At 38.8% G+C, this 27,827-nt stretch overlaps 2 protein-coding genes and 1 long non-coding RNA gene across 3 annotated transcripts; 2 read left to right on the forward strand and 1 right to left on the reverse strand.

Annotated features, from left to right (window-relative positions):
• The first annotated feature begins 17,360 nt into the window (after window positions 1-17,360).
• On the forward strand, window positions 17,361-21,445 carry LOC126629639 (transcription factor EGL1-like). The gene is made up of 8 exons (XM_050299726.1): window positions 17,361-17,836; window positions 18,453-18,713; window positions 18,868-18,964; window positions 19,116-19,130; window positions 19,246-19,302; window positions 19,408-20,298; window positions 20,420-20,857; window positions 21,098-21,445. The coding sequence occupies exons 1-8, from the start codon at window positions 17,721-17,723 to the stop codon at window positions 21,167-21,169; spliced, it is 1,947 nt and encodes a 648-aa protein (XP_050155683.1). The 5' UTR covers window positions 17,361-17,720; the 3' UTR covers window positions 21,170-21,445.
• A 1,217-nt stretch (window positions 21,446-22,662) lies between these two features.
• On the reverse strand, window positions 22,663-24,184 carry LOC126585852 (gibberellin 20-oxidase-like protein). The gene is made up of 2 exons (XM_050250445.1): window positions 23,742-24,184; window positions 22,663-23,491 (listed from the first exon to the last, which is right to left on the reverse strand). The coding sequence occupies exons 1-2, from the start codon at window positions 24,101-24,103 to the stop codon at window positions 22,861-22,863; spliced, it is 993 nt and encodes a 330-aa protein (XP_050106402.1). The 5' UTR covers window positions 24,104-24,184; the 3' UTR covers window positions 22,663-22,860.
• Window positions 24,185-24,901: 717 nt separating this feature from the next.
• On the forward strand, window positions 24,902-27,662 carry LOC126626919 (uncharacterized). The gene is made up of 5 exons (XR_007624824.1): window positions 24,902-25,330; window positions 25,716-25,819; window positions 26,229-26,600; window positions 26,748-27,073; window positions 27,384-27,662. It is a non-coding gene; the product is annotated as an uncharacterized LOC126626919 (long non-coding RNA).
• The last annotated feature ends 165 nt before the right edge of the window (window positions 27,663-27,827 follow it).

A 27,827-nucleotide genomic window follows, 5' to 3' on the forward strand; every position in this document is an offset into this window, starting at 1 on the left:
CTCATCGGCCAGGAAACATCCCCGGCGGAAATTCCTGCCACGAACATAGTTTTGGCACGCCCAGTGGGATCCCTTGATCAGGACATATATGTCAAAATGCCAGAAGGTTTACAAACCACGTTACTATAAATGTTGCAAAGGTTGGAGAAAGCTTCCACATGCTTCAGAGAAGAAACAGACCTGGTTCCTCCCGAGGGAAAGAGACTTAAAACCAGCCCGCCTGAAGAGCTGGTGGTAGACAAACCTGCAGTTCCCTTTTCAGAAGTCCCTGTAAATATGATCAATATGACATGGGCTGAGAAAGGAAAAGAAAGAATTACAAAGGAACCAGAAGAGAAGAGATTGGCTGAAAAACCTACAGGATGGGTGATTAAAACACCCGAATACCCAAAAACAGCCATAATCAAGGGGATGGTCATGTGCAGTAAGTGCCAATGCGAGTGTGAGCTTGAAATTCCCCCGGCTGGAGTACTCATTGACCGTGAACTAATCAGGAGAAAGGAAGAAGACGTCAGAAGAGAAGCCCGCGAAAAGATTAAGCAGGCAACGAAAAAAAAACACTTCCCGAAGCGTCTTTCAACGACTAGGAGATGATTCCCAACCCAAAGCTTTGTCAGAAGTATTTCGAAACCATGAAGTTTCTGATGAAGCAGAAGACATGGAAGCCAAAATACGAAGGGGTGCAGATCATCCTCAATATGGCCAGATGGGAAAGGAAATCAAGAAGATTGATAGCGTGACCAATCCTGGTAGAAAAGGAAATCCTGCCCACCTCGGGCGAAAATGGTATGTAGTCGGGAAGAACGGATAGCCTACTAAACCAATGGGAGCCTCTATGGTCAGGAGGGCTCAAAGGCAGCACAAAGTCTACATGAATTCCTTAAAGACCCCCACAACATCTGAAGCCTCCAAAAATCAAAAGTTGGAGAAAACAGCATCAGGAGGAAGTAGTCAGCTCCGATGGAGAAGTAAGAAAGAGGTGGAAAAATCAACAGCAAGACGGAAAGCGAGGGAAATCACGTACCGCAAAGCCAACACCCCGGGAAGTACAGGATCTTGAGGAGAGCTCAAGAAGATCTAATCATGATGCCAACTCCTGGATGGAAGCCAGGTCCTAACCATGCTGAAACTATTTCATCTGAAAGGAAACCACCTTCTCTACCATTGGTAGATCCTTTTGGTGAAGTTCCAAAACAAACACTGTATGCGGGCATGAATCAACAGCAACAGGAGGGGGCACCAGAACCATTACTTCCAGCTGATGCAATGGCCTGGTTGGATGAATTTATGGACCAGATTGGGGACTATAAAGAAGGTCCGCCCGAGCCTAATAATTTCCATATCAACATGACATATGTGTTGTCCGCCACGTTTGGTGCCAGAACTGATCAACCCGCTACTATGTAGAGTGATTACTTGACAACTGAGCCAATGATGGCACATGTCAACGTAGAGGTAGTTGAAGAAGAAAGCTCGGGCAAGGCTGAATCTGCAGAAGCATCCAAAGGCGGTCCTCTAAGGATTTACACGGACAAGATGGTGTTTAGCCGCCCGAACAGCTCGTTGGCCAATCATCTGAAACCCATATACGTTACAGCTCACCTAGAAGGTGTGCCCTTCAAAAGAATTCTAATTGATGGAGGAGCAGCTGTTAATGTGTTACCAGCCAAGCAGATGAAGAAAATGGGAAGAGATATGGAGGATCTTATTCCCAGAGACCTCACAGTCTCTAGCTTCTCAGGCGCCATCACTAAGACTCATGGAATATTGCCTCTAGAAGTGGATCTGGGATCTAAAAAGATAATGCTGGCATTCTTTGTGGTGGACTGCACCTCCACTTATGGGGCCTTACTCGGAAGAGATTGGATCCACCAAGGTTTGGCTATACCCTCCACTCTTCATCAACAAGTGGCTGTCTATCAGGAAGCGGGCGTAGAAAGACCAGGCTTTTGGGAGATGGTAGAGGCCGAATCACGGCCATTTCTCCCCACAGTCAATGTTGCAGAAGCAAGTTTCTACAACCCCAATGTAGGAATCTTGAAGTGTTCAGGAGCTGACGAGAACGGCCGCCCTACCAAGGTGACGGCCCAAAAACTTTTAGAACAAGGAATGCTCCTTACTAGAGAGGAGTGGGATAGACCTTGTATCATCCCAAATCCCCTACACCATCAATGAGTGGACAAAAGAAAAGAGATCAGGTAATGGCAGTTAGATCCCTGATTAAAAGACTACTGATATACGGGAAGGGAAGAAGACAAGAAAGGGAGCTCTTGGACAGAGAAGAGCGTAAATGGCAGGAGGAAACTTCAATCAGCCAGCATGAAAGCAAGGAGGAATCTTGCAGTGAAGAACTGGATAGGGCCATTCAAATGGCCGAGTGCATATATGATCTAGATGGGCCAGACGACTTGCCCGAGAGCCCGGAGCTGGTCGAATTTTTATGTACAGAACCAGATAAGCCACCACCAGAAGTTCAGGATCCTCTGGAAGTTATTAATTTGGGAACAGAGGAGGATCCAAGACCAATACAGATCAGTGGTTTGTTAGGGGTTGATGATCGAGCAAAGATTATTTGTCTTTTGCAAGAATTCAAAGACTGTTTTGCCTGGCATTATACCGAGATGCCAGGGTTAGATCCAACCTTGGTGGAACATAGAATGCCCATCAAGGAAGGATATAAACCTGTCAAGCAAGCACCACGGAGGATGTCAAAGGAGATAGAAGAAAAGGTCAAAGAAGAGATTGAGAGGCTAGTGAAAGCTGGCTTTATCAGACCAGCCAAATATGTGGAGTGGTTGGCCAACATCGTACCCGTTTTAAAAGCTGTAACAAAAGCAGTACGATGTTGTGTGGATTACAGAAATATTAATGGCGCTACACCAAAAGATGAGTATCCCATGCCCATGGCCAATTTATCCATAGATGCAGTAGCAAAACATAAAGTCCTATCCTTTATGGATGGGAATGCCGGTTACAATCAAATAAAGATGGCTCCAGAAGATATACATAAAACAGCTTTTAGGTGTCCCGGTCATGTGGGGGCATATGAATATCTGGTCATGCCATTCGGGCTCAAGAACGCTGGTGCAACTTACCAGAGGGCAATGAATGCCATCTTTCATGATCTAATTGGCCAGAGCATGGAGGTATACATTGATGACATAGTGGTAAAGTCCAAAACAGAAGAGCAGCATCTGGAGGATCTCAGACAGACATTAGCAAGGATGAGGATCCACAAATTGAAGATGAATCCAAAGAAGTGTGCGTTTGTAGTAAGAGCAGACAACTTCTTGGGATTCCTGGTGCATCAAAGAGGTGTAGAAATGGATAAGAACAAATCTCGGGCAATAATGGAGTCACATTCACCTACCAACAAGGTGCAACTCCAGATGTTGCTGGGCAAAATCAACTTTTTGAGGAAATTCATTGCTAATCTAGCAGGCAAGATCTAGCCGCTGACTCCTTTACTAAGGTTGAAAGATAAAGAGAAGTTTGAATGGGAACCACCGCATCAACAGGCCTGTGACAGCATCAAGGCCTATTTAACTTCTCCACCAGTGTTGGTGCCACCTCAAAGGGGAAAACCCTTGAAGCTGTATATCTCTGCCTCTGAAAAATCAATCGGAAGCTTGCTAGCCCAAAATAATGAGGGCGGGAGGAGCAGGCAGTGTACTACCTCAGTAGAATTCTGACCGAGGTAGAAACAAGGTATTCCGCGGTAGAGAGATTATGCTTGGCTTTATATTTCATTGCCAGTAAATTAAGGCATTACATGTTACCTTGTCACGTGCACATCATCGCTAAGACAGATGTGATAAAGTACATGTTGTCAAAGTCAATGCTCACAGGAAGGATCAGGAAATGGATTCTAGCTTTATCAGAATTCAGTTTTCAGTACGTACCCCAAAGGGCAGTCAAAGGTCAAGCAATTGCCGACTTCCTGACCGAGCATTAAGAATCTTCAAGTGAGGTGATCAATATCCCTGGAAGCCTAGAAGTTACTAGCATTTGGATCCCGCCGAGAAAAGATATTTCGGGCAAAGAAGACTGGGTCCAGCAAGAGATAAGAATAGTGGCTGGTCTCTGGATCACTCCTTGGAAGTTGTATTTCGATGGATCCCACACTCAAAAGGCTTCAGGAGCAGGAATTGTAATTGTAAACCCTCATGGAGTTTATCATTATTATTCATTTCTCTTGGATTACCAGGGGAATACTAATAATCGGGCAGAGTATGAGGCCTTAATTATTGGTCTGGAAATCTTGATGGATCTGGGGGCAGAAGAGGTAGAGGTCTTTGGAGATTCAGAATTGGTAATAAACCAGTTAAATGGGGAGTTCAAGTGCAAACATATTACCATGGCGGGGTATTACTTGGCAACTACGCAATTATTGAATTTCTTGGATTCTGAGATATCGGTCAATCATGTTCCCAGGGAATCCAATTTGGCGGCCAACGAGATGGCACAACTAGCCGCAGGGGTGCCAATACAGGAGAGGAAATATGGGGTAGATGTTGAGATCCAAAGAAGAAACCTCCCTTCCATCTTAGAAAGGGGATTCAGTCTAGATATAATGGTGCTAGAGGCCGAGATAGAAGATTGGAGGTCACCTATTATTCACCATTTGAAGGATCCTTCCTCGCCTACAAGCAAGAAGGATAGACAGCAAGCAACCAAGTATGTCTTATGGACGAAGAACTTGCTAAGGAAAACTCCAGATGGGTTACTGTTGAAATGCTTGGGCCAAGAAGAATCCATGAGGGTAATGGCCGAAGTACATGAAGGAGTTTGTGGAGCATATCAGGCTGGAACGAAGATGAGATGGTTGCTTAGGAGGTATGGTTATTTCTGGCCCGACATGGAAAAAGATTGTAAGTCTTATGCCCGAGGATGTGAAGAATGTCAGAGGCACGGACCTCTCCAGCATGTGCCCTCAGTACCTTTAAATCCAGTGGTCAAGCCTTGGCCCTTCAGAGGATGGGCGATGGACTTCATCGGGCAAATCTATCCAGCTTCTAGCAAATGGCATACCTTCATAATTGTGGCAACGGATTACTTTACCAAGTGGGTGGAAGCATCAGCAGTAAAATCCATAAATTCAGCCACAGTCAAGAATTTTATCGAGACCAAGATCCTGCACAGATATGGAGTGCCCGAGACCATAGTAATGGATCGTGGGCCATCTTTTATTTCAAAAGAAGTTGAGGAATTTGCAAGCAAGTACAAAATAAAGATGATCCAGTCCAGTCCATACTATCCGCAATCAAATGGCCAGGCAGAAGCCAGCAACAAGATCCTGGTCAACATTATCAAGAGAATGGTGATTGATAGTCCAGAAAGAAGGCATGAAAATATGGGAAACACTTTGTGGGCATACAGAACTTCTAAGAGAGCGGGAACAGGGACAACTCCTTATGCTTTAACTTTCGGGCAAGATGCAGTGCTCCCCGTGGAAATCAATGTGAGTTCTTTAAGAATTCAAAATCAATTTGGATTGCATAGCGAAGAGTATGTCGAAGCCATGTGTCAAGGAGTTGAAGACTTGGATGCCGCCTGAATTAAAGCTTTGAACCAAATTCAAGAAGGGAAACGAGCCGTTGCCCGAGCTTACAACAAGAAGGTGAAGATGAAATCTTTCAAGGAAGGGGATTTAGTATGGAAGACAATCCTCCCTCTAGGAGCTCAGCTCAGGGGTTTTGGAAAATGGAGCTCGACATGGGAAAGTCCTTTCATTATTAGTCGTGTTCTAGATAGAGGGGGATACTACCTGGCGGACCTTGAAGGAAACAAACATAAACATCCCATTAACGTTAAATTCTTAAAGAAATATTGTCCTACGTTGTGGGATGTCAAAGATTGTTATATCGAAAAGGATGTGAAGTAAAGCGAGCTTCGGGATATCATTATGCAATGCGTATTTATCAAACATTCAAGATGGAAAGGCAAGAGTTGCTGAGATAATATATATTTCATTTCGACAAATTGATGAAATTTACAAAAGATTCAGGGTCAACGTATTACAATCAATTCTCTTCCTGGATGCAATGGTATCTTCAGCTGATCTTCCGATGACTTCATGGATGGAACCCGATCAGGTGATCGGGTTGTGCGGCCAACATGGGCCTGGTAGAGGATCCTCAGACAGGACCATCAACATATGTAATGGTCAAGCCCGATTTATCACCGCAGCGAGCAGGGAGACAAACCGTCAAGAGGAAACCGCCTGACCAAGGGTGTTGGAGGTAGCGGGGCGTTCGACCAAGGGTGTTGGAGATAGCAGTTCTTTGATGAAAGCCTTTTTTTCTCACGGAAAGGAAGTTTTAGGAAACCCCACTCAAAGCTTAAGGAACCCATGTCTCAAATCCTGAAATGCTCGAGGAAGATGGAAGAAAAGAATGAAGAGGATTTGATGGCTTGATAGAAGAGTTTCCGAGCCAGAATTTATAGAAAACCAGAGGGTAATTCAGAGGTCGTGAGAAGCTCAAGGGGCACGGGGTTGCCTTCATCCTGTCGAGGGAACACGAAGTTCCAAAAGATTAAGATACACGCATGCGGGTATTCAATTAATGTTGGCGCTTGGGATTCCAACCTTAACATTAATTGAAGGGGGCACTGTTTGGGTTAAAAGTTAACTTTGGGCTCAAGAAAGGAGTTGGCCCAAAAGGAGGCCCGAAATGAGGATAGCCGGAGCCCAGTCGAAGCCCAGAAGGCAGGAGCAGGCCTTTTCTGACTTGGTGTAGTTCATGAAGACCACTTGCTTACCTACCCAAAGGCCAAGTGGTGTAGACTGATCAGTTACACAGCCAATAAAGTACTTTATGGTGGCATTACATGTAAAATAGCTGATGAGCCATCACCCTCAAACCGCATTCGGGCAAAGCTGCTGCTACCAAAGGCCAAGCCGAGTTGTCTATATAAGAAGAAAGAAAATCAAGGATTAAGGACACTCAATCAAACAAACAAATGCAAGCACAGACTCTGCTCAAAGCCAGATTTGCCTTCAAAACAAAGCTATAGTCAGCCTTCATCCCTTTCGGGATAAACCTCCATCCCTCTCGGGATAACCCTCTCTTCAACCTTTTGTAATAGCTCTGCTACCTTGTTCAACCTTGATGTAGTATCGATTCATCTTTTGTAATCTCTCTCTCTACCCCTCTAAGCTTTCAGACCTTTGACAAAACTACAAAGATAGGAACCTGCAAGACGAGCAACCTTACCCGACAAGGTTTAACCTTGCCCGACCTTCTTTGCTTTGGTTTTGTCTTTTCAATATGTTGTATACTTCCAGTTATATGCAAGTTTCTAGCAACATGATTATTAAGAGACTTTCTCAGTACTTGAATCCGATTTGAATATATCGTCAGTGTTCAAACCAGATCCAAGTCCTAAGCCCTCGGGCATGTAAATCTGATCAGTTAAAAGTCCTTGGCCTCAAGGCATAAAAAAGAACCTTATGTGGACTTAACCCATCCACGACAGTCCTTGATAAACGAGAAGTCCGAAGTTACTTGGGGCGCAAGTAATCAACCTACCTTCTAGTTTTCTTTCTATTATATCATGATTATCATAGAACGCTTGAGCATGGGATGAATTCTAATGGAAAGCCTCAAGGCCTACACCTAAGGCCCCACAAAGGCATCCATTTAGATTCATTCCGTTCAGTGATCTAAAGAGTCTAAGTATAAGAATGAACTCTGATGGGAAGCCTCAAGGCCTACACCTAAGGCCCCACAAAGGCACCCATTTGGGTTCATTCTACTTCTTGGATTCGGGTAATCAGAAGTATAATAGTTAGAAAACTCCTACAATCACGAGAACAAATATGATGCGTTCGAGCACTGGTTTAGTTATTTATGGGAAGCCTCAAAGCCTACATCTAAGGCCCCACAAAGGCACCTGTTATAACTAACACGGTTTCTTGGATACATACATATATACAACTAAAGCACGACAACCATTTTACATCTGCCATGCTAAAGATGGCAGTGGCACGCCTGAGCACCTAAATGTTAACCTTGATTGTGAGCCTCAAAGCCTACACCTAAGGCCCCACAAAGGCACCTCTCAAAGTTAACGCTGTCCTTCTCTTTCAGCCTTACCCGAAGAGTCTTGCCCGAAGAGTCTTGCCCGACAAGACTTGCCCGACAACGCCCGACAGCAGCCCTCAACCGGCGCCAACCTCCAGGGGAGCTGTGTGCTCATCGGCCAGGAAACATCCCCGGCGGAAATTCCTGCCACGAACAGGGAATACTTGGAATATTCCAAGTTTCGAAAAATTGTCGATTTCGGTGTTATCTTAGTTGATAGGGTGTTGTTTGATTTAATAACGAATTGATATTTCATGCTGAATTTTTTTTTTTTTTTAATTGAAATTGAAAGCACACACTTTTATGACTAACGATTTTGAACGATAAAATTTAGGCTTCATAAAATTCAAATGTATAATTTTAGGCCCAATAGGAGATCACAAAAGGTTGCTTTATAGTTCATTGCCAGTAACCCAATCAAATGGGTTTGGAATTTGATGATCTAAAATTAAACCAAATTTGTCGAGTCAACTAAATGGGCCTTCCTACAATCTTTTTTTGTAGTTAGTATCACCCTATATAATCAAAACTAAAATTAAAAAAAATAAAATATTAAAAAGAACTATAGAAGCTTGGGATGTGATATCCACACACCCCTTTTTACTTCTCTCACACATTTTTAATTTTCGGCCGTCGGATCGGATGAATTGAAGAAGATCAAATGATAGAAATTAACAAGGGGTGTGAGAGAAGTAAAAAGAGATGTGTGGATAGTATCTCCTTAGAAGCTTTGAAGTGTGGCCCATTGCGCAAGGCAATTATTAAGTTCCATTGCATGTGGTGTTGTAGAGATTTGTCATCTGCAGGAAATATGGTTCATACATCAAATGTAATAATACAATTAATTTGAAACTTGAAAAAAAAAAATCAATTATATTATAATACTTAGTGTACCGAACTATGTTTCTGATAAATTGGAATATTTCTCATAATGTTGATGTAAAAACTTGACGTCACGGGGAAGTTTCAAATCAGAATAACGATATGCGCATTGAAGCCATAAGAGCAACTTCACCTTGTAAGGCAATAATTGCCCAATTAATTGGGCAATAGGAAATTATTGCCTTTATGAATGGTAATTGCATGAGTGCATCTCTACCTTCTCCATCCCAATTTCTTAGACAATAGACAATTATTACCTTTGTGAATAGTAATTGCATGAGTGCATTTCCATCCTATAAGATCAAGTCCACTACATCCCAATTTCTTGGGCAATTGGGCAATTTGAATCCCCAAAATTAGAAAAGCTCTCTCCACCCCAGCCAAATTAGTCAGGTTTCAAAATTTGGCCTTGAGTTTTCACTTTTTGGTATGAAAACTGAAAGTAGTTACTAAGCAAGATTTTAATTTTCAAAAAGGTGAAAATAAAAACTAAAAACAAAATGGTTATCAAATGACTTGAAGTTAGATAAAACAGTATGCTCTCTCATCTGCACTCAAGTACGAATATCTCTTCTTGTTATTTAGATTAATTTAATGTAGAAAATCCGATTGTTTTAAAAAAATTACACTATGTTTTGGTCAAGATAATTTATAGTTTCATGAAACATAAGCTAGAATAGTTAGAACTGCACTACAACCACTAGATAAAAGAACCTTAAAATGTCAAGATGCAAGCGGACTTTCAAATGATTCTTAGAAAAATATCATTTTGAAAGTCCTTTATTTAGTGATTTTAGAGTGCATTTGTAGCGTTTCAGTAGTTGTTTTGTATTACTTGAATAGTTCATTAGTCGTGTTCTTGTTTGTTGAGTTTATATATCTTCTTGCTTGAAATATTTATTAGATACCTTAATTAACAACCACAATTAACAACCACAATAGTACAATACCCATTAATCTCCCACATTGCATAAAGCACCATAACGAACATGAGTTCTTTTTTTGTACAATGTGTCATTATTAAGTACAAAGGGGCGCAATTTACGTTAAATCACACAATTATATAACATTAAAAAGATATCGAGCTAACCATCAATGTGAGATGAACTTGAGACGTTCTACTTATAATAATTAAGAACTGAACTATATCACTCACAGTTCATTATATATATGCAAGAACATTTTCAATTTCCATATACTCCATATTTCAGTGACTTACGTGTAGGGATGGAGAAATTTTTAGTTGTGACGGGAATCCAAGTGGTACATCACGTGTTTTAATAGGAGTGGTGGGAAATTTTATTTTTAAGTTATTAACTTTTTAGCACATATATCCCACCATTTATATAGTGACACGTAATGTACCACCACGTGTACCGGTCACACTGAAAAATCTCTCGTAGGGGCATCTGCCAAAATCAAGGTCGGATTATTCCAACATGTCCCCAAGGGAACTGGATCCTCTCCGAGGCAAACCCTCGGGATCCTACTAAGCGACAAAACATGAGCCGTTGGATTTCGATCCAACAGCTACAAAATTTTGCATTGAAATTCTTTTAATCAATTTTTTCATAAAAGTTGGTTTTATTTTTTATTTTTTAATTCGACTACTGTGTTTTTTAATTTATTATTTATGTTGGACCAGAGGTCGGTTCAAATTATAAAAATATTTGACCTAAATCAGTTGTTGATGCTATATTAAACTACTAACTAGGTATTACTTGAGTATTGAACGTTCCTTTGTATGTGTATAAGTAATGTTAGGGATGTCACATCCCGGCCCGGGGCGGACCACTTCCCGGGCCCGTTCCACCATCGTAGCACGATATTATCCGCTTTGGACCCCGACCACGCCCTCATGGTTTTGTTTCTGGGAACTCACACGAGAACTTCACAGTGGGTCACCTATCATGGGATTGCTCTCGCGCGAACTCGCTTAACTTCGGAGTTCCGATGGAATCCGAAGCCAATGAGCTCCTAAAAGGCCTCGTGCTAGGTAAGGATGGGAATATACATTTAAGGATCACTCTCTTAGGCGATGTGGGATGTTACAATCCACCCCCCTTAGGGGCCCGACGTCCTCGTTGGCACACTCGCGGCCAAGGTTTGGCTCTGATACCAAATTGTCACATCCCCGCCCGGGGCGGACCACTTCCTGGGCCCGTTCCACCACCGTAGCACGATATTGTCCGCTTTGGGCCCCAACCACGCCCTCACGGTTTTGTTTCTGGGAACTCACACGAGAACTTCCCAGTGGGTCACCCATCATGGGATTGCTCTCGCGCGAACTCGCTTAACTTCGGAATTCCGATGGAACCCGAAGCCAGTGAGCTCCCAAAAGGCCTCGTGCTAGGTAGGGATAAGAATATACATTTAAGGATCACTCACATATGCGATGTGGGATGTTACAAGGGAGATCATTTATTTAAAGCATATTTTGTAAACCACATAATGTTGATGTTGATGATTGAATTATTATTTAAGTACTTGTTTAACGAGTTTAATTTTTGTTAGTGACATATCGTCTAAATAGATGGTCTATTTATTTTTTATTTTTTTGTGTATAATATTCCTTCAAACAAAAATTCAAAATATAGGACATAGGGATAGGGTCGTTATTAGTATTATTATTACTATTATTATTTTGCTAATAAAAGTAGCAAGACAGAATCCTTCTTTACGAGCCCGTGACTGGGTTTTGATTTTTATTGTTGTCGTCTTATGTTTTCTTCCTCTGAACAAGAAACTAGAAAACAAAGGGAACTACAAAAGTATATAGCGAATAAAAAGCAGAACAGCAGAGGATGAAGACGAAGACGAAGAAGTCCAAGAAAGGCACTATGCATGCATGCATGCAAGGCAAAATTCCAAAACCCCCTTCAGCTCGGGAACTGATTGATTTGAGGCACATCCTGTTTATCAAATTTCCTCAAGTAGTCAAAACTCAAGACAATGACACATGTGGCATGTGGGAGGGTGTGAAAACGAAGAAAAAGATAATCAGGGTACACTATCATTTGTATTATGTATTTATCGCCATGTGATTGCTATTCTTTTGTGAGTTGACTACTACTATTACATAGAAAATACTGCTAATTAAGGAGAAAGAGAGTTTGAAGCCGAAACTTAATGAGTTAAAGAAGAAAGTCATATTTATCCGGACAACCAACAACTCTGAACAATATTGTTCTCCTTTATAAGCGATAGGAGAATGCTAAGAAAATTCTTTCAAAAGTGAGAGTCTATATGAACTTTTTGTCACATCATATTTTTGGCACAATTTTTGTGCCAATATTATAAAATTTTATGCTAAAAATATGAAATGGCGGAGAGTTCATGATAAGTCCCATTTTGAGAGAGTCACATTTATCAAGACAATCAACAACTTTCAACAATATTATTCTTCTTCATAAGGGATAGATTTTTGGTTTAATTAAGACCAGTAACTAAAAAATGTCCTCTCGATTTATATGTCATGCATATGTATTTCGCTTGTAAGTTATAAGTAAAAAAATGTTGTAAATTAAAATGTAATCTAAACTAAACTACAAGCAAGGAGACTCGAATTGAGGTATGTCCATGTTGGCAAAGCTTCAGAATATGAAAAATTCAACTTGCCGCTAATTTTTTTTCTCTACACTACTAATCTCCTTCTCCGTAATTGTACATGTATCAAATTTTGGCAAGAACCGCGACATATCATGCAATTGAATTTATGTTTTTCAAGAGAAAGAAACCCTAATCAAGCAAGGACATATCAATTCCTTATGCAATTTTATTTTCATCATAAGCTTCATAATTTACACTTTTGGCAGCAGTAACTTATTAAAACCAGAAGCAACATTAATTTCAGCGATCTGTAGCTTTCCCTTTGTGGTTGAATTTCGTACCATGCAACGCCAATGAAAACCTACAAACCAAAAATGTGACAGGACAACATTAAACACGAATCTATGTACTAGTCGACACTGGAGCGTAAATTATAGCTGCCCTCTAACTTTAATGTCATAATTTATATCATATAGTAGTGGACAAACATATACAAACTCAAGTGACAACTCGCTAGTGGTTTTTAAATTGGGATATAAAATATGCTCAAAAGTTTGGATTCATAGATTGTCTGGCCTTTTTTTTTTTTTTTTTGGAGTTTGTGGTGAGTTTGATGAAATGATGGTGGTGTGTTCGGTCGAGGTGGACATAAATTACTACAAAGAAAGGAGCCAAAGATGTGGGTGGGTGCATATATAATGCATATGGGTGTGGTGGGAGCTAGCAAATATATTAGACGTCCAGATGTGGGGTACCTAGTGTAGTATTGGCAGGATAAAGAGCAATTTTTTGGAGCACTTTGAGGAATAGTTTGGTACTGTGTTTTTTTTTTTTTAATTGTTTATGCTCTGCTGTGAGAATAAACTCTCCTAGATAGTGTTGTAGTTGCGCTACAACGATGGCTAAATTTGATTTTCACGTTGAGCAATGTGTTATATGGTCTCGCCTACTTACGTTGACTATATGTGGTCTTGCTTCTAAGATAACTTTATACAGCCTCACTATTCGACAGCGACCTTTTGCAAGCATCGATACAAATTTGATATATATATCGTTTTGTTACAGATTCGTATGGGTAACAGATGAAGTTTTCATACATGTGGTAGTCGTTTAAGGGTTTACTATTATTGTCTTGTTTGGGCAAATTTATTCCAGATAATTTTCTTGATCACTGAAGTATTGTACCCCAATTGCACCTATGTATTGTTTAGGATTATTAATGAAATATCAATATATCGTTACTTGTAAATAAATTAATTAATAAAACTCTTTTTACCCACAAAAATATAATTGAGTTTTTTTACTCCAACAATCTTATGATATAATCCAAATTAGAGAAAATTGGAATATTAGTTTATACACTTTGGCCAAATTAACACTTTGGTCCTTAAATTAAAAATTCATGAGTATTGATCTTTAACCTTGTCACAATGTGGACTATTGGTATTTTTGGGCAACGCTGTTAAAACTTCCGTCCATATAGAAAGTGTTAAGGGTAAACAAGAGAAGAAAGTTCTAACATGGTTGCTCAAAAGTCTCATGGCTTCACATTGGGAGTCTATCTACAACCAAGGGATATATGCCACTTTTAGCCCCAATGTGTGCAATGTCCTTCTCCAGTAACCGAGCTATATCCTAGTGAATAATGAGCTATATCCTGGTTGGCAACCAAGCTGGCTACTTGTAACCCTCGAGTGGGCTACATTTAGACTTTCAACAAAACTTGTTGTGGAACCTCTTGGGCTTCCTATCTTTTTCCTCTCTCTTTAAATACAATAAGTTATTAGTAATGCTAGGAAGATCAAAATTTTAAATTAAATTTTATAAATTGAATGATGTGATTGTTGATGATTAGATTATTACTTAAATATTAATTAATGTATTTATTTTTTATTAGTAACTTATTATTTCGTATGTAAATTTAATTAAAATTTTTAATCTACCTAATATTATTTATAAAATACTAGTATGCAGCCATGTCATATATACGTTAATTTTCATAATGTATAACAAGAAGTGCGCATGGCATCATCACAACCACGCGCGTTTGACATAATTAGCTATAAATCTGGACTGACACAAAAACCAGTATATGTAATTTTGATCACGTGTATCGGTGCAAGTGCACACAGACAATCTGATTGCCAACATTCATCATTGATCACTATCGACCCATGTTCCGTCCGTAGGACTTGGATTGTTTGCATTCCCTATCTCATACATTTTCAATGTTTTCTTATATTTTATGGTTATAATTAAATTATATTAATTTTTTATATTAATTTTTTGATAAAAATAATAAGGTAAAAAGCAATAAAAATATAAAATATTAATATAACTTAATCATGATCATAAAAATAAAAGAGCATGAAGAGGGTATGAGAAGAGGAGGACAGAAAATCAAGTCCCCTCGGAAGGAGTAACTCAAACTTTATGTAGGCCCCTGTGTGGCCTAAAACTCGTCAGATGAGAATTCTCTTTTCACTTCATTTTTTTTATTTATTTAAACGTTTACATTAAATTATGTCAACATTATATTAAATTTTTTATAAAAACAATAACACAAAAATGAGAGAAAGAGATTGAAATAAGAGAGAAAAGAAATCAATTTGCTCTACTTCTTTTGTATATTTACATATTTACTCAAATAATTTTCTTGCTATTGTTTGAGGAATCTAAACTCTCAACATATCATAATCTTAACTCATTCATTATCTTTCATTATTTACGCCAAATTTTAATGGTTTATTTTAGAATTAAATATAAACAAACTTCTTCAGTATTAGTTGGAATATAATTTCTTACCAGTAAGGCCTTGCCTTTTGTTTACGATTAGATTAACAAGATGATTAAAGAGATTCAATGTAAGCTAATTAGGAAATGAAGGTCAAATTTTAAATTTTTGTTCAAGTTGAAAGTTGAAAATAAATTAGACGATCAAACTCTATCATTTATCTTTACAAAAATGGTAGGGTTGAGAGGGATACGTTTTGTTTATGATAAATCCATCTTCTACCTTTAAATCAAACAAAGTTTGAAATTTGTTTCATTTACTTCTTTAATCAAGCATCAAATGCAGTGAGTTATTAATCTAATTTAATTCAATATTATACACCAAATGAAGCCTTGAATTATTGTTTTATCTCACTTAAGAACAATGCACTTCTAATATGTCACATCCCGGTCCGGGGCGGATTACTTCCCCGGCCAGCTCCACCACCGTAGCACAATATTGTCCGTTTTGGGCCCCTACCACGCCCTCACGGTTTTGTTTTTGGGAACTCACGAGCAATTTCCCAGTGGGTCACCCATCCTGGGAGTGCTCTGGCCACCTTCTTGCTTAACTTCGGAGTTCCTACTGAACCCGAAGCCAGTGAGCTTTCAAAAGGCCTCGTGTTAGGTAGGGATGCGAATATACATTTAAGGATCCCTTCCCTGGGCGATGTGGGATGTTACAATCCACCCCCCTTAAGGGGCCCGACGTCCTCGTCGGCACACTTCCGGCCAGGAATTGGCTTTGATACCATTTTGTCACATCCCGGCCCGGAGCGGATCACTTCCCAGCCCAGCTCCACCACCGTAACACGATATTGTCCGTTTTGGGCCCCGACCACGCCATTACGGTTTTGTTTTTTGAAACTCACGAGCAACTTCTCAGTGGATCACCCATCCCGTAGCACGATATTGTCCGTTTTGGTCCCCGACCACGCCCTCACGGTTTTGTTTTTGGGAACTCACGAGCAACTTCCCAATTGGTCACCCATCCTGGGAGTGCTCTGGCCACCTTCCCACTTAACTTCGGAGTTCCTACGGAACTCTAAGCCAGTGAGCTCCCAAAAGGTCTCGTGCTAGGTAGGGATGAAAATATACATTTAAGGATCACTCCCTTGGACGATGTAAGATGTTACATAATATGTTTGTAAATGATTTTGAAAAAGCTACATGACAACTTAAAATAATACAAAATAATTTAAAAACGCTTCTAAATCATAAAAGACCACATAAACAATTAATACTTTAATAAATTATCTAACATAATTTCCAATAAAACACTTCTAGTTGATGAACACCTTTTACAAAAGTAATCTCAGGCCACCGCATGATTTATTACGTGTCATAAACATGATGATAGCATATAAAATTGCTTTTCATGTTACAACACCATCACGGGGCACATTGACATTGACATAATGCAGCCTGGAAATTTTGAATTATTTAAGTTTCGACCAATTGATTAGGGAAGTGCATGATCACCTGTTCACCCAAATTCAAAATCTCTTATCTTCAAATTTGGTTTTTCTAAAAACTTTAAAATTTAGTGCTATAAAAAAGAAATAAAACATAATTTTTTTCCAAACTTAAGCTCAGCTAAGTTTGTTAAAACAATGTATTCTCTCATATGTATCCGAATTCAATTGTATAACTAAAATAGTATATTTTCTAACGGACCTTGGCTTTAATAAATACTACCAAATGGTACGCACCCTTACGGGTGTGCTTGAGAGAGGTAAAATAAATTTACTTATTTTTTAAATTTACGAATACGACCTGTTATGTTTACATAACCGTGAACGTGACGTAGAAAACAGCAAAATTCATGTGGTATGTAATTATTAAATTGTCTCTGATTTTTGTTTTCGTTTGGTAGTGGTAATTTAGTAGAGTTTTAATTAACAAAAAAAATGTTCTATTAATAAATAGTATAGATACTGTAGAATGCTGATTGGACAAATAAAAATATATGGTTTCTAAATCCGAAGCCTCATTAAGAAGTGATGTCCAACATTGCGTTTGGAACCAAGTAAATTACTCCTTTTGTTTCACAGGAATATAAATTACTTAATCCAACACACTGTGTACGTCACTTTCATTCCATTGCCAGTCCGGTCATTGGCTTTACCACCACCACAAAAAGTCATACTTCACAGTTTTCTTGTAGAGTATACAACCAAGATAAACTTCAAACCTAAATTTTGCAGCCTTCTGGTTTTCTGGCCTCCAAAGAATTCTGAAATATATGCCATACTTCACTGAAATCCCTCCCAAAACTCTGATATAATTCATGGGTTTTCTGCAGAAATCACTAATGGCATTCAGCTAAAACCAAATTCCAGAATGAAAACCCAAGTTTTCTTTTCTCTTGGCTGATGAGCTTGGTGGGTTATTTTACCTGTGTAAGTTGAATTACATTTGTAGGAAAATATGGCTCAGAACCATGAGAGGGTGCCAGAGAATCTGAGAAAACAGTTTGCTGTTGCTGTGAGGAGTATTAAGTGGAGCTATGCAATTTTCTGGTCCTTGTCAACTACACAACAAGGGTAATATGCTTTTTTAATATTAATTTAATTTTAATTGTAATTTAGTTTCGTTGGTGAATAATTTTCAGTTTGTCTTGTTTTCTGATATTTCTTTGTGGGGATGTTTATGGTGCTACAATATAGTATTTGGATGAAAGCTATCTGTTTGTACATTTTATGGGTAAAGTTTTTGAGTCCAAAATATACCAACTTCCCTTTCTAGTGAGACCTAGGCTAAAAGGGGTATACTAGTTTTTTCTGTACTGGAAATGGAGTTGTTCTGCAGTACAAAAATGGATGAAATTAATATGGATCCTCATGTTGTTTAAGTACTTAAACGCTCCGGTAAAGCGAATTTCAGGTCCTCAATTTGAGCTTAAATCCCTTTGAAAGTGAAAGAATAAAATTAATTTGGAAGGACAACTGGTAAATGGTAGTTTGAAAAGTGAAAATGTCCTCTTTAAAGGATAAAGTAGTTGCCTACTTGGCTAGGAATTCAACAAATTTCAACCCATGTCAAATCTGCATTCCTAGATGCCCTTTTTTTTTATTCTTTTTGGTTTTCTGAGGTGGGTCTCAGTTATTGTTGCTCAGGATAATTTGTGTTTAGCTTTAAATTATGATCACTATTTTGTAGGGTGCTGGAATGGGGTGAAGGGTATTACAATGGAGATATCAAAACCCGAAAAACAGTTGAAGGTGTGGAAATTAAAACCGATAAAATGGGTTTACAGAGGAATGTGCAACTCAGAGAGCTGTATAAGTCTCTTCTAGACGGTGAGACTGAGGCTGAGCAGCAAGCTAAGGCGCCTTCTGCTGCATTGTCCCCGGAAGATCTCACAGATGCCGAGTGGTATTACTTGCTTTGCATGTCCTTCGTATTCAATCCTGGCGAAGGGTACTATACTGATCTCTTCAACTGGTTTAAAAAATTTCCCTTGTTTCTCTTTGCATGTATTTATGTGTTTTCCTTTCTTTCGCTTTTAGATTTCATGTCAGCTTATATGTTCCATATTATGATTTTGTAACTTAGTTCTCCACATCCTGTATAGTTTGCCAGGAAGAGCGCTGGCAACTGGGCAGACCATTTGGTTGTGCAATGCTCAACATGCAGATAGTAAAGTTTTCTCTCGCTCTTTGCTGGCGAAGGTTTGTTTTTCTTGGCTTTGATTTGTTTAAAGTTACTGCGAATTTCAGCTCCCATGATTGTCTAATATTAAGAGCCGGAAAGTGGACTGACTGCTATTGTTTTCTCTATTCACTTTTTTTTCTATGGATGGATATCAACGGTTGCTCACAGAGTGCATCTGTTCAGGTATAGTGATTCCTCCGTGGTATTCATCTTCTGGTTCATTTCACATTATGTTTAATTTGTTAGTTTACTTCCCGACGTCATCAGTGTGATATTTTTTTAACACTTTTGCTTTCAGACTGTAGTCTGCTTTCCCTACCTGGGGGGTGTCATTGAGCTAGGTGTGACTGAGCTGGTGATTTCTCTTCTTTAGTTAAATTACTTTCAATTTCCAGTTATTTTAACAGTCTTAAGTTGTGTCTTCGTTAAAGTAATTCCTCTCCTTGTGTGATATCTAAAGGTAATGGAGGACCTTAATCTCATTCAACACATAAAGGCTTCCTTACTAGATTTTTCAAAGCCCGATTGCTGTGAGAAATCTTGCTCTGCCCCTCATAAAGCAGACGATGATTCAGAGCAAATAGCTGCCAAGGTTGACCATGACGTAGTTGATACGTTGTATTTAGAGAACCTATATTCCCCTTCTGAAGAAATCAAATTTCATCACAGGGGAATTAACGATTTACATGGAAACCATGAAGAGGTCAACATAGACTCTCCTTATGGATGTTCTAATGGTTGTGATCACAATCATCAGACAGAAGACTCCATGATGCTTGAAGGTACCAATGCGGCTTCTCAGGTTCAGAGTTGGCACTTCATGGATGAAGACTTCAGCATTCAAGATTCCATGAATTCTAGTGACTGCATATCTGAAGCTTTTGTTAATCAAGGAAAGGCTCACTCTTCTGCTAAATGCGAGAATGCGAACCATGTCAATTTAAAGGAACTTCAAAACTTCAACGACACAAAACTAAGTTCCTTGGATCTCGAATCTGTTGATGAACATGTACACTACAAAAGAACTCTTTCTGCTCTTCTGGCAAGCTCAACGAAGTTGATTGAAAATCCATGTTTTTGCGACGGAGATTGCAAATCCAGTTTTATGAAATGGAAGAAAGTAGTTGTTGGTGGTTGTAGGCCTACGGTACATCAGAAGATATTAAAGAAGATTCTGTTCACGGTTCCTTTAATGTCTGGTGTTCGCTCTCCTAGGGCGACCGGAAAAGAAAATACGGAAAAAAATGTGTTCCCGAATTTGCAAGGTGACGATACTCGCAGGGAACATGATAAAATGAGTGAGAGTGAAAATTTGTTTGTCCTCAGGTCAATGGTTCCTTCTATCACTGAGGTAACTTTGAAAACCATATTTACATTTATTTTGACTTAAATCTTCATGTTCTGTCATGTACTATTTACTATTTAGTAAGAACATACTTTCCATAATTTGAATTTACTGATTTTTGTTTCAGGTTGATAAAGCTTCGATCCTTGATGATACGATCAAGTACTTGAAAGAGCTTGGGGCACGAGCGGAAGAGATGGAATCCTGCATGGACACCGTGGAAGTGATTGCTAGAAGGAAATTCCTGAACAGGGTAGAGAAGACATCAATCAACTATGATAAAACAAAGATGGACAATGTGAAAAAGTCTTTATTAAACAAGAGAAAGGCCTGTGACATCGATGAAACTGACCCGTATCTCAATAGGCTTTTTCCCGGAGAAAGCTTGCCACTAGATGTGAAAGTGTGTGTAAAAGAGCAGGAGGTTCTGATAGAGATGAGATGCCCCTACCGGGAATATATCTTGCTTGATATAATGGATGCCATTAACAATCTGTACTTAGATGCACACTCTGTCCAATCATCCACCCTTGACGGTGTTCTCACGTTGAACCTTAAATCAAAGGTTTGTACTTCTGAGCCTTCTGGCGTATTACAATATGTTTAATGGTACTAGTAGTTACATTCTAACCGGCTCTAGAACATATCCATTATCTAAAATGCCCGTCCCAAATCATTCACATTATTAGTCAATCCAACATCGATAAGTCCTCCATTCGAGATTAATTCTTCACGTTGATTTGCTTTCATATCCAAACATTCTGATGCTGCTACATTAACTGTTCTCTTTCTGAATTGGTTTCAGTTTCGAGGAGCGGCAATCTCACCAGTGGGGATGATTAAGCAGGCGCTTTGGAAAATTGCCGGCAAGTGTTGAGAAGCCGGAGAAAGCTAATAAACTCGTAGTTGTAGGATTTCTGTAGGCAGGGAGAGTAATGTAGCTACTTGACGATAAATCTGTAGCAGTAACTGGGGCAGTTTGATCTGGTTTCTAACATGCATTCCTATTTTTACTGTTTGACCTTGTAATTGGATACTAAGCTTCACTAGTAGTAACTTTGTTCATGGAATGTGATGGACAAATGGAACATCCAAATTCCAATGTAACTTATCAAGTATCTGATGTGATTTTAGTCAAGTAATAAGTTTCTCTGTTACTTCTGTTACTGCCACTGTAAATGTTTCAAAACAAATCAACCTTTTCCAAAGCACCGTAGAATTTTCGTGAACGATGTGTGGCAATTTTGGATTCTCCTTCATTTTCCAGACAAGAATTAAAGATAATGTGTTCATTACTCAATAAATTAGATACCTTAAGTAAACTTTGTGGCCTAATCAGCACCGCACAAGAGGGGGACCCTTTCAATGTATGGCTTACAGTTCAATGGTTGCATCATTGAATATGTGGCTAAATTGTAACTTGGAGTTGGATTACTTCATTTGAAATGCATTGGCAAACAATAATGCCAAGTTGCCAATCGCACACCATCTTCATGTTTAAAAATTAAATACTTTTAATTAATTCTTCAAAGAAATATAATGTGGTAAGAAGAAGAAATTGAAGTAGGATTCTCTCCTCTCTTTTTTTTTCTTCCCATTTCTCCCTTCTTATTTGAACGGTCACGATTAAACCATGTCAACATCTTATATTAATTTTTTATGGAGAGGGAAAGACAAAATGAAAAATGTGAGAAGAGGGGAGGGACGGGACCATTCAAATAATTCTACTCCGAAGAAACTACCACTTACATCACTTATCACTTGAGAAGAGAGATAGAAAGAGAACGAGGATGGTAAAAACGGGACAGGAACTATTCCTAAGTTAGAAGAATGTGAATTAAGTGAAACATGAACAAACAAATTGAATAGATAGGGTGGTGTTATGCACACACATTTTTACATTTTCCCATTGTTCTAAAAATCCTCAGCGCTAGGCGGCCGGGCATTGCCCCGATTAATGTCTAGACATTTGAAAATTAAGAAAGGGCGCCTAGACCTGCTGAGGCGCCTGCCTAGGCACCCAACTAGGTTACGACTCACTTAGATAGAAAATAGATAACTTTTATTTTGCATTTTATTTTTTACAATAAATTATTAGGGACTTGTTGTATACTTAAATGAACACACATTATATGCTTGTTTCCTATGTTTTAATTATATTCCAATACTTCATAATATATATATATATATATATATATATATATATATAGACAGACACTATATATACGAAATATAATAGATTTATTTAAATTCGTCTAGTTCACCTGGGCGTTAGGCCCCAGCATGCCACCTGACTAGCGCCTAATATCTTTTAGAACCTTGCTTTTTCCACACACTTTCTAATTTTCGGTCGTCGAATTGAATACATGCTTATAATAAGGACCATAATATTAGGACAATATTGATAAATACAAGGACTATATATAAGTTGGAAGTTGGGCTTTCCAACCGTAAATCCTTCTCCTATCAACTATATAGACAAGTCAAAGCTCCCCAAGCACAAGCACACGGGCACATACAAATTTAATCACATACACTAATTAGAAGATAGAGTTCAATTTTCTTTTTCTAACTTTCACAGTTAGTTATTTTGTGTTTGATCCCTGCAAAATCCCTCACAGTAAACCCAACCTTTTCGAACTTCCCTCTCTCATTGCTCTCTCTGAACTTCAAATAATCCAAGCAAACAAATGGCTTGTAAATCCTCTCATTCCCTTCTCCCACCACATCTTCTGGTGCAAATATCACCTTCTCATCCTCAAAACACCAAAAAAAGGCCAACGAAAACCGATTTTTCGGCTGCTTTAAAATGACTCTATGTTCTGATGACCTCAAATTATCATTGCTCCAAGCTTGAAACATGTCTCCTATGTTCACCACCAAGGTCCCCTCACATGGAGTTATGTGCATCCACTTTCCCTCCTTTGATCTCACTTGAAGCCCTCCGATTTCGTCTTGGTACACAATTGTCACACAGCTCATGTCAGTGTGCATTCCAAGTCCTTCAACCTCTTGATGTTGATCTTCCAAACATTCTGGAGGGGTTGAGTAGTTGTTCACTCTCAAGTAACCATGGCAATTTTTGAATTCGGATTCGTAATGTTTCTTCTCCAATCCATCCCCCAAGCTCATCAGCGCAATCCTTACGATCTTCTTCGATAGTTCTGCCATCTTGCTCCCATATTCTTGTAATATTTCACTGGTAGAAAGAAACAAATAATCAAAAAGCAAATATACCTCAAGAAAAATCTCTTTCGATACAATCAACATTAAGCAGGAGAAAATCAAACACAGAACCTCGGATGCAGGTGTGAGCACTTTAAACAATTAGGAAGAAGAAAAAATATACATAAAGAAAAGGTAAATAGAAGCATCTTTATTTATTTACATAAACATATACATGTATATATACACAGTATATATATATATATATTTTACAGATATAATACCTGAATTCAGAGTTGTGTTGGTCAAAGAGAACTTGTGCAGAACTTTGAGCAGAATCAAAGAACTTGGGGCCAGAAACTCTGAGACTTTCAAAGTAGGGAGAGGCTATGAAGTGAGGCGTATAAGTTTTGGCAGAAGAGGAAGGACCAAGTTTGAGTTTGGTATCAGAAGGGAGGCTGAACAGGTCATTTGACAGAGAAAATAGTTTTCTGAAAAGATCTTTGGAGATCCCATGATTGGTGATGTGGAAGAAGCCCCATGTTTTGAAGGCTTCAGCTAGAGAGGATAGAGAAGATGGGTGCACTACTGGCTGAGAAATGTCTAGCATGGGGAGTTTAACAGAAGTTTGAAATATTTCTGACATTGCATCTAGAGTTTGTAGAGTCTAGAGCCTAGGATGTAGATAAAAAGGTTACTTTGTCCACATGGGGTTTAAGTTATTAAATAGATGGTTGGTTAAAGTCTAATCAAATGGGGTAGCACATAGATTAACTCTTTTTGGCTGCTGCAAATTCAGCAGTAGCTCATTTTTTACTCAACCATAGATGTACAAGTGCCTAAATAATTGAAATTGTAGATATAGATTGAACACATGTCCATTTATGATTGGGTAGAAGCAGAAACTGTTGCTGAATTTGCAGTAACCAAGTAGTGTTCATATTATCTAGGATGCTCTTTTAAATGATGTTGAGTCAATAAAGAATCTTGTACCTGCGAGGTTCTTAAGGGTAGCCATTTTTCTTAATGCAGATAAAATGGTGAACAATATTAAGACATTGATTATATAATTGACATAGGAAAGTGGAAAATTAGTTGTTTCTTCACAGAATTAAAATTAAAACCATTTTAATTTAAATAGTGTCTCAGAACTTTATTGTATGTAATGACAAAAAATAAAATATATACATGTTTGACTATATTTATAGACTTAAAACTAAAGCATAAATTTTGGTTTTTAGGTGAAGCAATCCTATGTAAATCAATTGAAGCATGTGCATGGCTTCTGGGTTATTACTTTAGTCTAAAGAAAGCATTGCAATTGGCACTGTTGTTGACTGTTCATTGTACCTGAATTTCAGTTTATTTACAAGATTACCACTCGGATGCTTTTAACCAATTTCCACTTAATTTACAAAATTGCCACTCAGGCTTAAAAACCTATTTTCAGCCGTTGGCTGCATTTCACGTTTGACTCGGTGAGAGAAGGGAGGGGGAAATCACGCCTGACAAATTGGAGAGAGACAACAACTGGGTGTGCCTCTGGCGAGCGGAGAGAGGGGGATAGAGCGACTACAGGAGGGAGACACAAGGCCTGACAGATTGGAGAGAGATGGGAGCTACGGGTTTGGACTGAGTGAGAGAGATATTTAGGTAGGTGCTCTGCCAGGCTCTCTCTACCGCTAATCTTGATGCACACGTGTTGATGATCGTGGGAAGGGAACAACGATGGTAAAGCTGGCCTTTTCCATTTCCTTCTCAAACCCTCATTGCCTCTTCCGTCTCCCACACCCTGCGAGAACGACGGTCTCGCCTCCATCCTATCCTCTAGTCGCCGCTACGACAAAAACCACCTTGGAGCCAGTATAAAGGGGTATGAATTTGGATCTGAAACGAATACCTTTGTATATTTGGTTTTGTAGTTAATTTCACCTTCTGGGTTTATGCTGGGTTTTAGTACAATTTTAAAGGGAGGTATAATCTGGTGAGGTTTCTCAAGACCATGCAGAAGGCAGGGCTTTATGCTCACCTTCGCATTGGCCCTTATGTTTGTGTTGAGTGGAACTTTGGGTAATTGTTTTCTCTAGATCTATAATTTTGGCTTTTTTCTTTCTTATTTTTTAGGATTTTCCACTCATTATATTTTCCTCTCCTAATTTTAGAAAAAAAGTATTTAATTTTTCTGATTGTCTGGTTTGTAGAGGTTTTCCTATTTGGCAGAGGCAAGTTTTGATTTTTACTTTTCTTTTTTCTCACAGGGGGCTCTCGGAGAAGCATGTAATGGAGACACCACTTCTGTCATTATCTTTGGAAGTATTTGATGGTCGACTGGATGATCCTATTAGCGTGTCCATCCGAGGAGGTTTGTATTCATCTTTCCACTGTTTTTGGAAAAATGTGTAGAAATCATAAAGATGCTTCTGAAGATAGGTAAGCAACAATTTCTAAAATTTTAGTGTAATCTTTTTTCATTATGAAGTTGTTCTAATGCTAATTAGTGATTTCAAACAAATTATGTGAAGTGAAAAGTGAAATTTTGTATGTTAAGCCATCACCACCTAGACCAAAAAATAAACACCCGCCACTGCTTTTTAGCCGTCGTCTCCTGCGATCCATTCAAATCTCCGATCGAAACAGGTATTTACTTCCGATTCCATTGATTTCAGATTGTTCACATTTTCATCATAATTTGCAATCAATCTCCCAAATTTGTTGGATTTAGGGCTTTGTATCTGAATTATTACTGAAATTGTGTGATGGGTTGAATGCAGAGAGAAACTTAGGGAAAGATGAGCGACGTATTCAAAGGGTACGAGCGCTACTACAGTGAGCTCTCCGCCAACCTCACCAAAAAGTGTACGGTAGCTGGTGCTCTCAATAGAGGCCAATTTTTTTTTCTCACTTTTCCTTATTTACTTATTTTTGTGAATTTAATATATACATGTAGTTGCGTTATATTTTGGATGATTTATGTTGTATTCAGTTGTGCTGGTGTCCTCTTCAACGATTACTTTTGTCTCGAAATCTTCCGTTCTAGCTCTCCATACAAAACCCAAATCTTTGGTTCTCTCTAACTTCCTCTTTCCTCTTTTTTTTTTGGTTGATGTTAATCTCGCGCCGATGGATCCCTTTGATTTGAAATGGTATACTATTGCTACTTCATTTTGCAGCTTTATTATTTTCATTTGATTTTTATAATTTTTTGTATTTTACTTGCATTTAATTTGTTGAGATCTTTTGAATTCGGCTGCTTGAGTAATTAGAGATTTGGTTCCTTGGAGTGTCCTTAGGAGTAGCAGATTGAATCGATGAGATCGATGGCTTTGCCGTCTGGGATTCCGAAGTTGTTGCCGGATTTCCGACGAATTTCCAGCCCAGTTTGTGCGCGGCCTATCTTCAGATCATAGTGAAGCGAGTTTTATTCAACTCAGGTACTGTATTTGAGTTTTAATTTTGGATTTTTGTTAATTTGGACGACACCCTAACAGTTTGGTTTTGCGGTGAGTTGTGGTGCTTTGTCAGGGCTTTCCCAGCTAAAAGGGGATTTTGCGTTTTGTCTCCTCAGTTGATAAACCTGAGATTTGACAGTAGCTAGAACGCCACTGTTACTTTTTGGGTATGTTTTCTGTCCTACTTTTTCCCAATTTGAATATGTATTCATAGTTGTCGGAATAAAACATATCTGTAGTTTTTGGGAAGAGCTGATGAATGATGATATCTGTTCCTTCCATGTTAGAAGCATTTCGTGGTTTTATTTCATCTTATCTGCATGATTACTTGCCACCACCTCCGCTGTTTCCTGTATTTTCTCGATTTTTTTTGCCTGAACCAGATCTATCTGATTGGTCTAATTCTTAACTTCGTGTGCTTTAGTCTTAGATTTTGAATATTGAGAAATTTGGATCTTCATGTGATTTACCATGCAGGATATTGAGTCTGTATGACATCAATGAGGAGGACATTGATGGTGTCACTGATTGTTCTCAACTTTCAACAGTAACACAACCATCTCCACTCCAGATGCAGCTACCCATATTAGAGTTGCCAAAAGTTTGTTCTTCTCCATTCTGTTTATTTGTGATATTCATGTAATTTCAAATCCAGCATAGGGACATTAGATGCTAATAATTGTGTTGCGTTTATCTAGAACCTCCAAGGTGTTTAGTGCTCCTGCCTCCACCTTTCTGGAGTTGTTATTGCGTCTACTTAGTTTGCCTGAGTCGGCATGAAATATCTTAGTTGTATCTTTATGATATTAAAGCGAGCCTATTTATGCGTGTTCAATTAGGTCTAGGTTTCTTCTTTATATAATGTGGTTGTCACCTTCGTTGGAATTTTTGAACTTTTTGAGATGTGAGATATCTCCATAA

This window comes from Malus sylvestris, chromosome 1 (assembly GCF_916048215.2).
Source record: "Malus sylvestris chromosome 1, drMalSylv7.2, whole genome shotgun sequence".
Lineage (NCBI taxonomy): Eukaryota > Viridiplantae > Streptophyta > Magnoliopsida > Rosales > Rosaceae > Malus > Malus sylvestris.